The 14,063-nt window shown below is 36.4% G+C and overlaps 2 protein-coding genes across 7 annotated transcripts; both read right to left on the bottom strand.

Annotated features, from left to right (window-relative positions):
* Window positions 1–753: 753 nt before the first annotated feature.
* On the bottom strand, window positions 754–5,399 carry LOC132179482 (methylenetetrahydrofolate reductase (NADH) 2-like). Its single transcript, XM_059592216.1, has 9 exons — window positions 4,730–5,399; window positions 4,585–4,645; window positions 4,410–4,492; window positions 4,127–4,300; window positions 2,422–2,595; window positions 2,211–2,311; window positions 1,977–2,088; window positions 1,040–1,120; window positions 754–957 (listed from the first exon to the last, which is right to left on the bottom strand). The coding sequence occupies exons 1-9, from the start codon at window positions 5,132–5,134 to the stop codon at window positions 772–774; spliced, it is 1,377 nt and encodes a 458-aa protein (XP_059448199.1). The 5' UTR covers window positions 5,135–5,399; the 3' UTR covers window positions 754–771.
* A 1,432-nt stretch (window positions 5,400–6,831) lies between these two features.
* LOC132177498 (histone-lysine N-methyltransferase ASHH3-like) lies at window positions 6,832–13,803 on the bottom strand. Of its 6 annotated transcripts, none has more exons than XM_059589844.1 (15): window positions 13,654–13,803; window positions 13,305–13,349; window positions 12,882–13,011; window positions 12,467–12,578; window positions 11,642–11,741; window positions 10,615–10,693; window positions 10,341–10,512; window positions 10,177–10,257; window positions 9,896–10,070; window positions 9,225–9,294; window positions 8,983–9,070; window positions 8,250–8,298; window positions 8,039–8,122; window positions 7,194–7,251; window positions 6,832–7,089 (listed from the first exon to the last, which is right to left on the bottom strand). In XM_059589844.1, exons 2-13 carry the CDS (start codon window positions 13,320–13,322, stop codon window positions 8,051–8,053), a joined length of 1,146 nt encoding a protein of 381 aa, XP_059445827.1. In that variant the 5' UTR covers window positions 13,323–13,349; window positions 13,654–13,803; the 3' UTR covers window positions 6,832–7,089; window positions 7,194–7,251; window positions 8,039–8,050. The 6 variants fall into 6 exon arrangements, with proteins under 6 accessions (XP_059445827.1, XP_059445828.1, XP_059445829.1 ...); XM_059589845.1 differs by having other exon boundaries at window positions 9,225–9,252; window positions 13,654–13,802; XM_059589846.1 differs by having other exon boundaries at window positions 9,225–9,243; window positions 13,654–13,802.
* Window positions 13,804–14,063: the final 260 nt, after the last annotated feature.

Raw genomic sequence — 14,063 nt, 5'->3', positions numbered from 1 at the left:
ATCCTGAACCATACACCAATCATGCCAAAATAAATCAGATAAATTAAATGTGGTTTGCATGCCAAATCAAATATCTAAATATTATTTTGAGAAAAGATCACTAAAAGTTTAATCAGTTAATCTTTCAAAATGAGAAAATTGAGAAAAATCCCCTACAGAATACTAATAACTTGGTCACAGCAATCCTTGAGTAAAATAAGCACCACACGTACAAGAACACATCTTAAACAAGTACTCTTTGTGGGGACCAAAATATCGAACAGATAAACAGTATTGAAGAGATAGAACGATGTGAATTAATATATACTAAAAGAGAGAACCAAAACAGCAGGAACGGGAACAATTGAAACTACAAACTGAAGTTAGATGGTCAAGCTCAACAACCAGAACAAACTACAACACCACCAAATCTCAGCAATGTACTCTGGGTAAATGGAAACATTCTTAAATTTAAAATCCCACTCTCTCTATGTACTAAATGTAATGAAACCCCCAACAAAAAGTAACTAGTATCTAATCGTTCATGAATGGGGATAGAAACCAAATCACTCTAGGAATTTCACAGGCATCAAAGTTTAACATCAGCTTATAGCACCAAAGAGCTCATGCACTTTTGACTCTTCAGCAATTTGTACACCTCAAGTTATATTCTTAACAGTAGGATTTAAAGGAAAGGCAAATCAATACTAACAACTAATATCAGTGTCACACAAAAGACATAAGATATAAACTGGGTTATTTGGTAATTTCCATGATAATACACAACAGTTTTTACTCACCAACAGAAGGGGAAGAAGATTTTTCCCCGTTGACTGCTGGTTGGCTGTTGATGGTAAGGAAGCCCTTCAAATTAATCTTTCCCAATTGCTCATTTATGATTCGTGTTTCTGGCTGAAGCCCGTCTAATTCTGACCAAGGACTGCTTCTCAATTTTCCAAGGCAATATTTCTTAAATTTCTGACAAACAAATCCAACACAAAATTTTAATCAACTCTACGACAAAGAAATAAGACTAATGCACTAAAAATGGAAACCGTACCTCATGAATATCTTCAACATTCCTCAAAGGTGTAGCCCATTCTTCAAGAAGTTTCTTGTCACGTGCACGTGGCCGCATGAACTGTTCAGAAAATTATGACTTGAATTCATAAATGGCCAATACTTAAAAACTAATAATAAATAATAAAAAAAAGAAAGATATAAACCAGGTCATGTCTCTCATCAAAGCCATGATTACTTCCAGTCATCAAATCTAAATTAATTGAGGAGTATCATCTAGGCATGCAAGATGTTGTAGAAGTACCAGATGCATAGAAAGAAATATCCTGGAGTTTTAAAGAAACAACTACACGAGGTATTATTCATAAAGATGACAGAGGCAGAGGTTTTGCATTCTCTCTGGTATCAGGGTTCTGTTACAGTCAAGATAAACAACTTACCAAAAACAACCCAGATAACCACCATTTGAAGAGTCTGCATATTATTGCAGTGACTATATAGGCGACATTCCACTGCTCAGAGCATTTTATTTACTGATTCAACCAATAGGCTTCACGGGCCAACTCCACAAGGCTGAACTTTATCTTAAACCAGATCACACTATTCCTACCACCATTGACATGTAGTAATATTGTTCTAAACCATATTAGAAACATAAAGTTGTACTGCTACTGTTCTAAAGACCAATGACACCGTAATTAACATGTATGTAAAACCAACAAAAACTGGTAGGCTGCAACGGCTATAAAGAGACCTCTAGCCAAACCTTATGCACAAATGTGAGAAGAAACTGCCTTATTACTTGAATGCTACATGTTGTTTAAAAAAACACAGTACCTTGTTATCACGCCAAACAAGATCGCCAAAAATATTATCAAAATTTACCAAGAAATGACATCTAGTGAAAGGTTCAACTTGCTGAATTTTTTATAAATTTGGTATAAATTAAGAAAATCAAGCTGTAGATTCATGCCCACCTGATAGTCGGTTAATGCTCCATATGATGGATTACAAGAATCAGCCCATCGTCCATGTGGGTACTGCTCCCAGCCTGTAGTCCTTGAAATGTAGCTCTTTGGACGATTAGCCCTACCATATGAGACTAGGAAAATAAGATCTCTTGAAAATTTCACCAGATTTTAAGATAGTTCAGTGCATCCTAATTAAATTACTGAATTTTAGTCCAAAATATAGTCCCAGATGTTGCATACCAGAAAATTGGACGAACGTCTTCCTTGACACGGAAAACATTCGCTGGGCGTCTCCAGGGCAAGGGCCTCGAAATTTTGGTCTCTTCAATCAAACCAAGATTCTGCCAAGTACTTCTATTATCAGGGCTAACTGTTGTAACAAGTATTAATCATTTAAACAATATCATGCACGTCCCAAGCCAGACCAATTGATGAGGATATAAGAAATAACCATTAATATAGCTAGTGCTGACTTCTCCATGTTTAGCGTATAAAGATGCACTGTCCTAATCCCATGAGCTAAAATCTTCTTGCACATTTCCGTTCCAAGGTGAATTCCATATGCTCTAACAGCTTCTTCATTGTCCTTAATAGGCTCCAAGGCAGCAGAAACTTCAGCAGGTATCTACAATATGTCAATAAATGCAAACATTATATCACATTGATATATATATATATAGAATAACCACCAAATGTCTATATTTAACAGAATACACCACAACAATAGAGTAAACAATTAGCACACACATCCAAGGACAGATTTTTTTTTAACATATTTTGATGTACAATATCTAGTGTCGCACCATTTGTTACTCACATCTATGCTATCACACTAAAAGGACTAGTCAATTTTGAATCAATTATAATGCCCATTTTCGCTGAGTAAGCAATATGGGACTTAGCAACCATAAGTATCTTTATAAACCACCCACTCTATGTGAACTATTCATTTTCCCAAAGTAAGACCGGGACATTACAAACTCCCCCCTTAAACCCTTGACGTCGACGTCATGGCCACGTTATGCAGTGCTGACAGTACCACATGGCATTACTAGATAGCTCTGATACCATTTGTAACAACCAAAGGAAAAACACTAGCCCCATATGTGCTATCACCCCAAAGAGACTAGTCAATTTAGAGCTTTCCTAAAATCACTTATAAAGTCAGTTTTTATTTAGTAAATAAGCAATGTGGGACTTAACACCCATGAATATCTTTATAACCACTCACTCTATGTGAGCTATTTATATTCGCAATATAGAATCGGGGTGTGACACCATTTTCACCTATAACTAGTAAGTTTGACATCATTTAGTTTTAGGGTTTGACAAGTGGCAAAAGATAAACTTTTGAAAGAGATTCTACTCATTAATATTAGTTTATGGAATTCTCACATCTTCTATATCTATACTCAATTATCAGAAAGAAATAGAGTAGCCCAAAAAACTTACTGATACAAGGATATAAACATAACACACCCACCCCCACCCCCCCAAGCACATGCAAAGAGAGAGAGACACACACAGAGAGAATCCTTAGTGCGGGTAACTTTTAAGGTGTATCTGCAACCAAATGGGGAAGTGGATTGACCTGCTATTCATATTGGAAACCATTAGTAATCTAAAGATTCAGGGGGAAAAAAAAAATTTATAAGTAATAGTCAATTTTATTGAGATTCAGGGGGGAAAAAATTGACAGTCAGTGTCATCAATTTAGAGGGTAATCAACCTTCTAGTCTTTTATCTCATGATATTGACCTTCTATACATTGGGCTATTTGGAAGGACAAGGGCTATGGTATCTCCAAATTTGAGTAGATTCAGTTTATCCCATAATGCTATTCAAACTCCATACCAGGCACTTATAGAACTCTGCATAACTCTGGTTAGGGGGGGCTCTCCATATTGAAATTTTGATCCCAATAAGCCAGAGCTTAGCTTTTCTCTGCTTCTTAAATATTTCAAGAAACTGCCTCTATAAGGTGCAATGCATTCAAAAAGACACAAACCCAACGATCATCCCAATACATCCGACATTTCCACTCTTCAGCCAAACAGAGATAGAGAGAGAAAGACACACACACACACACACACACAGAACAGTGTGCACAGAACAATACAGTCCACCACAAATATGTCTCAAAAGAGATTGCATACCTTAGTTTTGCAAAAACCAGTCATGCGTATGAAGCCCTTATAGTTATTAATAGGCATAATTCCCGGAACAATGGGACAAGTTATTCCAATTTTGCGACAATCATCCACGAATTTGAGGAAAATATCAGTATCATAGAATAGCTGAGTGATAATTAGATCCGCTCCAGCTTCAACCTACAAAACAGGAAGATTCAGGAAGATGAATTCACTAGCATGCTCGTCCAATCTATTTCTAAGCGCAGATTCATCAGAAAGAGGAGTTACAGTAGAATAGTAGCAACACCTTTCTCTTGAGATAGGCGAGATCGTTGTGATAAGCTTCCAGTGAGGCCACACCATTACTACCTATTACGTCGGGATGTGCCTCTGAGCAGAGAAGTACAAGTAAAAGATTATAAGCAATAGAGACATAAATCAATCTTCGCCGCAATAAAACCAGAAGGATAATTAATGGCAACCTGGATAACCAGCAACTGTAATGCCGAAGTAGTCACCATACTGAGCTCTGATATGTTTCACCTGAAGCAAAAACAGAGACCATTGAAATGCGTATGTGCGAGAGTAGGCAGAGAGAGAGAGAGAGAGAGAGAGAGAGAGAGTTACGAGGTCAAGGGCGCAGGCGAAGCCGCCCTGGATCTGGACGAACTTGTCCTGGCCGTGAGGGGGATCGCCGCGGAGAGCGAGAACATTCTGGAGGCCATTGGACTTGATGGTGGAGAGGGCGTGGTCGATCTTGTCGACGGGCATGTTGGTGCAGGTGAGGTGCATCATGGACTCGACGCAGATGATGTTCTGCATCCTGTTAGCGATGTCGAGGGTGAGATCGGCGGTGGAGCCACCGGCGCCCCAGGTGATGTCGCAGAATGCGGGGTTGTGAGCGACCATGCGGTCCATCCTCTCGAAGAGGTTGTCGACTCCATCATCCGTCTTTGGGGGGAAGAACTCGAAGGAGAACACCACCTTCCCTTCCTCCGCAAGCCCTGCCTGGATCTTCTCTATTACCTTCATTTTCTCAGCTTCTGATCTCTCACCGACACACCACTGCCTTTTCTATTAACTTAAAAAACTCTTTTTATTAACAAAAACTTACTAGTTTGTTTGAATTGGGATTCAGATCCAGATTTAGGCTTTTGGAGTCGAGATAGATAGAGAGAGAGAGAGAGAGAGAGAGAGAGAGAACTGGTCCAGCTTACAAGGGAATGTGCTTCCCATTTTATAGACAGAGCAATAGCCCCCACAAAAGGTGCACCAACAACCTCCGGAGTCTGACGTGCGGAGTCGGATCCATCTCTCTCGTGATATTTTGGTTTTCTTCTTTAAAATTTGTTTGGAGTTTTGTCTTTGAGAAGTGGAATGGGAGTTTGGAATTAATTAATGCGCTTATTTTCTAAAATATAAATCTTAATTTTTTTTTATTTTATTATGCTGTTCATTTGCATCAAATATGGATCAGCGTCTTAATGTGAAATTAAGGTAAGAATTTTTTTTTTTTTTTTTCTTTTCAAATTTTACGTTTTTTTGTATTGAGTAAGTTTTGAGGGAAGTGTGATTTTAGTATTAAAAATAGAATAATATTTTTATAATTATCAATTATAAGAGTTTGTTTGAGATTTCCGTTAAGCAACTTAAATAATACTTTTAATATTTAAAAAATGTGTCTGATATATTTATATATATATAAAAAATTTAAAAAAAAATTTAAAAAAAAGTAGAAAGAAATAACTCTAAAAAATACTTCTTTATTTTTTACTTCACTAAACTTTTGGAGTTTTTTTTTTTTTATCTTTTACATGTCCGCATAAAAAGAGAAAAAAAAAAAAATTCAATATAGTAACTTCCACATGACCTCATGCCTATAGAACTAGCCTTTGAGGACTAAGATTAATGCCAATGTCAAGTGCAAAAGTCGAAGAGTGCCTAGTTGGAAACTAAGCATTTAGCATTATAACAAACTCCTTAATTTAATTTTGCAAGTGATAGACTAAACATTCCTTAAAAGTTAAAAAGTGTTTTAACCTCCTTCTGTACTTTATACATGTTTCTTCTATAACTCGGTTTACGGGGAATAGGCATAATCTCAAATCCTTAACGGGGTGTGGGAACCGACTCGTGTTAAAAGTAAAAAGAATCTATTGGTGAAGAGTCATCCACTAGTCAGCATCCTTTCCTACCCCTTGTGTCCCCACCTCACCAGCACCCGGGAAAACAGAGCATGGTGGGGATGGGTTTGGCTGATTTTGGTTGGTGGGTGGGACCACCATACCTACCCTCCATCCATCTCCTCGCCTACTCTTGCCACCATGGCAAAAATGAATTTAGCATTACAAAAAGATGGCATTTATATGACTTAGGTTTAACATACAAAAGCTCTTCCATGCACTAACATGTGGATGCATCAAGAAAAGACTACCTGATTAATCAATGTGACTCTGAAAATTAGCCTCAATCCAATCATTCAGATAATGTCAAGTTAGCCTCAATCCAAGGGGCGCTTCAACTTCACTTGGCCAAGAACACAACACAACACAACTTGGCTTTGAAACCTACTACCCGGTTTTTTTTTTTTTTTTTTTTTAAGTAATTTTTTGTCCCCTAAGAGAAAGAAAGAGATTTAAACTAATGGCTTCCGCTTCATGAAGACAAGGTTAATAATTGCCCAAGTGCCCTTTTGGGATTCCAGCACCACAGGCAAAGCAAACCCCTCATATCCAAGAGGGGACCCTACTAGTTTCCCCTTACAAAAATATCTTTAACATCAATGGAATCAGTTTACAAACTCCTTATTAGGTTAAGAAAAAATGGTACAACATTCTGGGTGAACTCCATGCAAGGAACGATGAATTGCTTATTTTATGAGTGCACAACTAGGGTTCATTCATTTGGTATTTTGCATTCTTGTGAGTCATGCGCAAGGCAGATGGATCCTTGTTTTATGAGAGACAACAGAGACGATGCTCTAGTACCTGAAATTCAACAAACAAATTTATCTGAGTTTAACCTCATTACATTTTCATCTTACAGCCATTGACCAAGCCAAAAAAAAAAAAAAAAAAGAATATGCACATACAGTGAAACATGTTACAATTGCTTATGACCATCGGTGCGATCTTTGCTTCAACAAAATCCTTCAACCATGAAAATAAATTCAAAATAAGAAGGGAAATCAACAAACATTGCACATCAACAGACATTATTAAAGATAAACTAATCACCTGTCATTCTGTGCAACTAGAAGCATATAACAATAATAAATTTGCAAGCACAAAGATAAAGATTGTGAAGCTCTCCGAATATAAAAGAAAAGTAAAGCAACAGGTAGGGCAATATGTGCCACAAAGACTGGATAAAACATCATAATGTTACAAAAGGTTAGAATAGAAGGAAAAAAAAAAAAAAAAACAAAGAAGATCCCCCTTTTCCTCCTCCTTGATAACCAACCACGAAAAAAACGCAAAACAAACAATAAAAAGCTTCTTTTTTTTAAAAAAAAAAAAAAAACCTATGATACAAAACTTTACGTCCAGACCTCCACCTACTTTAAAACTCAGAAAACTCTTAAATTCAACAGTAAAAACCTCTTCATCACCTGAAACATACTTCATTGTTTATCCAATGCATGTGTTAACGTTACCATAATGAACAGAGCCCACTTGAGTGCCTTCAACTATCACCCTCCATCATGACACAGACCGCAATCAAGCATCACCATTTCCCCAAAATCCCCACCAAAATTTAGCAAGTCATTCCCCTCTAAATATTACTTTTTTCTGTTACTAAAATATCACAACTTAGTTTCTTAGTTTATTCCTAAACTTTGCTAAGATACAATCACAAAGTGTTCGCAAAAAAGATTGTAAGATACAGATAAGATTACCTAACAGGCAAGGGTTCAAAAACAAAACTTGTACTTACCCCACACTAAAATCACAACATTGCTAATTCCCAATCTTCTTTTGTCATGTCAAGAAATTCGACAGCACCATCTTCAAACATGATCTGAAAAAACATACATTACATCTTCTCACATAAGTTTATTGTGCTAATCAAATCAATAGAAACCAACATAGAGCAATCCCTTTTTTTTTTTTTTTTTTGGATGAATCAACATAAAGCAATCTCTTACCGAGTGTTTTTTGGAAAATTTATCAAAACGTTTGATAATCCCAAAGGACCTGGAGCATAGAGCGCATGGAAATGAAAATATTTAGTACAGTGACAACACATGTGACAACACAACATTTGAAGTCAAAGTTCTAGTGAATGGCGCTTTACAAACATAAAAAGTAAATAAGAAATAAAAGAGACTAACAGGGAATATTAATTCAGCTAAATCAAACAAATTAAGCAAATTACGTCACTACAAAATGTTTGAATAAGATATCTAAACATTTTACTGGGAAAAAAATTATGTACTTCCAGGATTCATTTCTTAAATAACCAAACACTTCTTTTTAAAAAGATTGTGAAGTAACATTTCAAGCTGCTGATCCTTTAGAAAGTAATTAATGCGAAGAAAATTCAGACATAAGAGAGCATCACACAATCTGCTTGATATATAATGTAAATGAGTTCTTGAAAGCAGCCCATAGGGCCACAAACAAATCCTTTTATTACAACTAGGCTGGTCCAATCAAGCCTATATTGCCAAAATTAATGTATCCTTTATTTGTTCTTTGTATTGAGGCTCTTTTGGGAAGCAAAGGAAGGGGTACGTACCCCCCCGTAAAGTAATTTTTTCAAAAGTGCCACCCCACCCCCCCTCCCAAAAAAAAACATGATACAAGAAATATGGCAAATAGCAATTGTTTTATTTCACTCACAAAATGCAGAATACTAGAAAAGGATTCTGAAAGTACCTCTCATTCATGGGGCGGGTTATCCGAATAACTTCACCAATGCAATTACGGGAGAAAGCTTTTGGTTCATTACGAACATGTGAACTCCCTGAATGAGAAAGTTTAATATATGAGGAAAACAGGACGAGCTTCAAATAACCAATCAAAGAAATCATAACAACTTTATAGCATTTGATCTACTAGAAGAAAAGGCATTTTACATATGAAAATAATGAGGAAAAAATAATAGAAAACTTCCTTACCTACATGTAAACCTCCATTCTGATAAACCTTCCAGACAAATATCCAATAGTTAGTCAGTGGCTTGCAGAACTTCAAATTTAAGCACGTTGAATACACAAAAATGACATAAGCAGTCATTGATGCAGCTAGAAATCTTATAAAACCAAAAAGCAGTCTATTGTAACCAAATTAATATTCGCAAATCAAACATCTGTGGGCATTCGGATGGTCATATTTTATACAACTCAGCTCCTGCTTAAGTTCACTGTGTAAAGGATTAAGGAAGCCCAATGGTTTGACGTAGGAAAACAATAGGGGAAGGAAACACTTTGTTTTCTCCAACATGCTAATTAAACCTTGCCAGGAGAAAAAGAAAAAAATAATATAATCCATAATTTAGCACATGGGACCATCTATTCCTCCAAGGTTGGTATTGGCAAGGGTTGCTCTGGCTAATATTACCACAATGACTCTTGTCATGGCACAACTAGGAGAAAATGTCTGTAGTCTGTAGGCTTTAGCCGTAGCGAGAGTAAATTGGGTTGCATGTAGAGACAGAAGTACCAGAAATTCTAGATTATGTTTGAGGGTGCTACAGCTTTAAGTCAACAATGAAGAAAACTTTAATTATAAAATGGCATTGGAGTTTCTAAGTCAACTTTGACATTATCAAACACCCATCTACACATACATCCTTTCCAGACAGAATTGCTTTCAATTTGGGAGATGACACAGCCACCTGATATGCTACTAGTTTCAATGCGGCATCTGAAGACATCTTAGGCTTGGCAGGTCTGACGCCCAGCTTCCGCCTGCAGTCAGTAGCACCACAATGGCAATCTTGATCTGCACCAAACTGAACAAACCTGCTAAATTTGTTAGACTGGACTACGCGAATACAAAGTTTCATCAAGTTATGCAACGTATTGCAAGTGAAGGGATGCAACTAAAGAGTTAAGCAATGGCTCATACTGATAATCATAGGTCAGATGCTCCCCCTTTTTTATGCAGCGAGTTGCAAATATGCCAATCCTTGTTTCCCCATCAATTATCCTTGAAAAAGGAAAAAACCAACACATATAAGATTAAATAAAAACTATTAACCACAAAAACAGCATTAAGGATCAGTGGAGAACCATTTTTGCATCTCAGTATTTGGACAACAACTATGGTTTATATATCTTGACTTGTTTCCCTTGTATGTCGCATCAATTACCATATCTCGATTAATTTCACACAAGTAAAAGTTTGTCTCTCCACGGTGTTTCATATTCCAGAGCCTTTCCTCACATGTTTTGTCATCAATAACTGCAGCAAAAAAAAAAAAAAGCATTAATTAATTGGCTTCTAAACAATACAACACACTAGACAGATGGTATATATAAAGAATATGATGACTGAAGAGGTCACCTTCTCCCACATATTCTATTACAAACTCTCCTTGTTTGATATCTTCATCTGCCACAATTCCAGAACCGCATTTCTCAGTCTGCAAGCAACAGCTCAATTTAAATTGGCATTTTACGTGCATATCCATGCAGCAACAAAACGTTTTGAGTGATCCAAGTTACAATACATGAGAATGTTATAAGACAAACAAATCAGATCAATTGAAAAAAACACGAATACTTAGAAGGAAGATTAAGTATTACCAAAACAATCAGCTCAAATGACAGCGTCCAAAACAATGAATATGTTTGCCTGTGTAAGTGTGTGTATGAGAGAGAGAGAGAGAGAGAGCTTTGTCAAATACCAAATCTGCTAACTTGTGGTTGCTAATTATGATAATGGATAGCCATAACAAAAACTCCACATTAACAGGAAAAAGTTGATGACAAATCCATTACTTATCAAATGGTTCCATTTGTGTCCTCCCTCACCCCTGGGGCCACTCACTCAAACCAAATATATATATAACTAGCTTTCAACAAATGAGTTCACAAAGGCAAAATGTATCACTGAAATCAGTCAACTCTGGTGACATGGCAGGTAAGTATCTCAAATATATTGCAAAGATCTGGTAATTATCTCAATCTTTTAGGGAATGCATATGGTGCTTAAGCTAGTACGTTTGGATAGAATTTTGGTCTTTAATACTTGGTTGTTTAGAGTTACAGTTCTGTAGCTTTTATAGCTCTATTTGTCCCTGAGAGTATCCCCCATCCTCATTTTTTGTGATAACTTTCCTTTCTCAATGTATCATAATAGGGAGCAAGAAAAATTTGCCGCATAGAATGCAAGTCATTTCAAACAGAATCTTAAAAGAGAATTTTTTTTTTTTTTTTATAAGTAATAACCAATCTTATTAAAAACGTAAGGCGCCCCAAAGTACACAGGGAGTATACAACAGGGATCACCTAACTAGAAAAGGAAAAGCGAACAAAAAAATCATCAAAGGTAATCGACAACGGGGACACAGAGAATTCACAACTTATACCTTCACCAGTTTCATCTTCTTCACAGGTCGGCTCTGGAATGGTTTGTTGAGGCATGAACTCCCACATTTACAGCCAGAGGAGCAGCTAGATAGAAGCATCCTATAGGAAGAAACTGTCAAATCATGCAATGGAAATCCTTCTTGTTAATGAAGAATCTTACAGTTAGATGAAACATATTGAAATAGGGGGCAAGCAATCATGTGCATCAAAAGTGAGCTCAGCACATGCAATGTTCTGTAAACAGGATCACAAATTGGAATACTGCTCAAATGCATAAGTTACCCGGTGGGTGTATACGAAAATGATGAAGAAAAGAATGCAATAAGAGAAGTTAGAACATGGCCTATGTTTGCACCGATTTTTTTTTTTCCAATAAATGTTTTATTATTATCCTTAAAAAGGGGAAGAAAAAAAAAAGAAAACTATAGTTGATATTTGAAAAATGTAATAGAAGTTCCCAAGTACGAAAATGATACAAAGGAACTCCTTAGATGATCAAAGTAATAGACAACTACATCTTTTTTTTTATGAGGAGAAACCTCGACAAGGCAGGGCCCTTTGAACCCACCCCTACAAAGTAAACTTCAAACCCGTGCACTGCACTCTCGGAAGTTTCCTTATATAGATCAAGGTAAATCACTGACTTTTTACAGGGGGAATTTGCACCTAACAAGTCTCGAACTTGGGATGGGTGATACTCCCTAAGACCACTAGGCCAACCCCTTGGGGTTAGACAACTACATATTATCCAATTAAAGCTGTCAACAGCCCTATTTTAAGACATACAATTCAAAGCAACTGCAATTCACCAAGACGTTCCTTACCCGCAATGGCAATCTCTATCACACACACCAGAAGATCCAGGTGAAAGACAACAGGAACAGAATATTCCATCATCCTCGAGGCGTCTTTTAATCCTTTTCGTGAGATATATATCTTAAGTTTGTCAGTGTCAACAAAAGGAAACCATAAAAGATATATGAAACCAAAAAGGATTGAAGTTAAGCTATTCTAACCAGTGAGACGTATAAAACAACAAATAACGTATTAAAAATAATTAAAAAACAATTATTAGACAATTAAAAATGACCAAAATTATGCCAATGTTAAACATGCTAGAATCCTAACAAAGTTGGTGCAAACTTGTTATGAGAACCCTTCAAATATTTGACAAAGTACCTTACTACTGTAATATGCGTACATAGACAAAATTTTGAAACTTCATTTTGAAAAGGATACTGCGCTTTATAAAGGTGTAGGGCGTAGGCTTCCATTTGTTAAACCAATCCGGAAGCTCGAAATCAACAGGACTTTCAATCTGCTTCATCAACTTGTTGAATACAATCCCAACGCGATTGTGCTCAGGATTCTGATCAAACAGAAAACAGCAAGAAGCCTTAATTACAATGATTCAATAAGCATTAAAAACTACAAAATAGCCCTAAAACACACTTGAATGGACAAAACACACAAACACTACCCAATTCTAAATTTTTAGTTCCTACAAATCAAAGATAACAACACAAAAAAATAAATAAATATGTAGAAGAAGCAAAAGATTTTTCAAGAAAGAAAACGAAAATCATGTAAAATCAAATTCTTACTACCAAGCAGGAAAGGAAACAAAACTCTCAACTCAAGCATGTAAACTTTAAAAACAACCTTCTTTGTAGCAGGCATGGCATCAAGCAGCAGCGAAATAAAGGCCTACATAATCAAATAGTGAAGTCAAAATCTCAAAGTGGAATAAAGGCCAAGATTATAGCATGAGAAAATGCAGAAAATCAACAACCTTCTATACTCGTACATGTTTTAGTCCACTCAGAAAAACAATTAGGTTTTATCCTAAGCCCTAATTTCATGGAATTGAAGCCGAAAATTTGAAATACGAGCAAAATGAGCCACACATACACAGAGAGAGAGAAAGCAGCATGAGAAGAAGACGAAGAAGAAGAAGAAGAAGAAGAAGCAGAGACATGAAGAGAAGAAATGGGAAGTGTTGAAGGCTCACCCGAGAGAATGAAAACCGCTAACCGCGAGTGGCACAGCAGTCTCCAGTAGCGGCCAACCCGATCCGAGATAAACTACCCATTCAGAGCGCTGATAAAAACCTAGGCGCGCCCGTTTCCTTTCTTTAACCCCCCACTTCCTTTTCCTTCTATTTCTACTGAACCCAACTTCCAAATAGGGAAAGCGTCTCGCCATCGCTCATCAACTCTGGTAAAAAAATTAAAAATATCTGCCGGAATTGTTAATAATTATGACAGAGAAGATAATACGAAAAAATTTATTTAGAATTTACCTTTTTGGAGAGGACTTGAACATCTCAAAATTTATCTGAATAAGTGAATTTTTATGACTTTTTTTATATTATTTATTTAAATTTGTTAATAATTTGAACAAATAATTGCTAAAAATAGA

This window comes from Corylus avellana, chromosome ca4 (assembly GCF_901000735.1).
Source record: "Corylus avellana chromosome ca4, CavTom2PMs-1.0".
Taxonomy (NCBI): Eukaryota; Viridiplantae; Streptophyta; class Magnoliopsida; order Fagales; family Betulaceae; genus Corylus; species Corylus avellana.
Note: the sequence above shows the minus strand (reverse complement) of the source record. Positions and strands in the feature narration are given on the sequence as shown.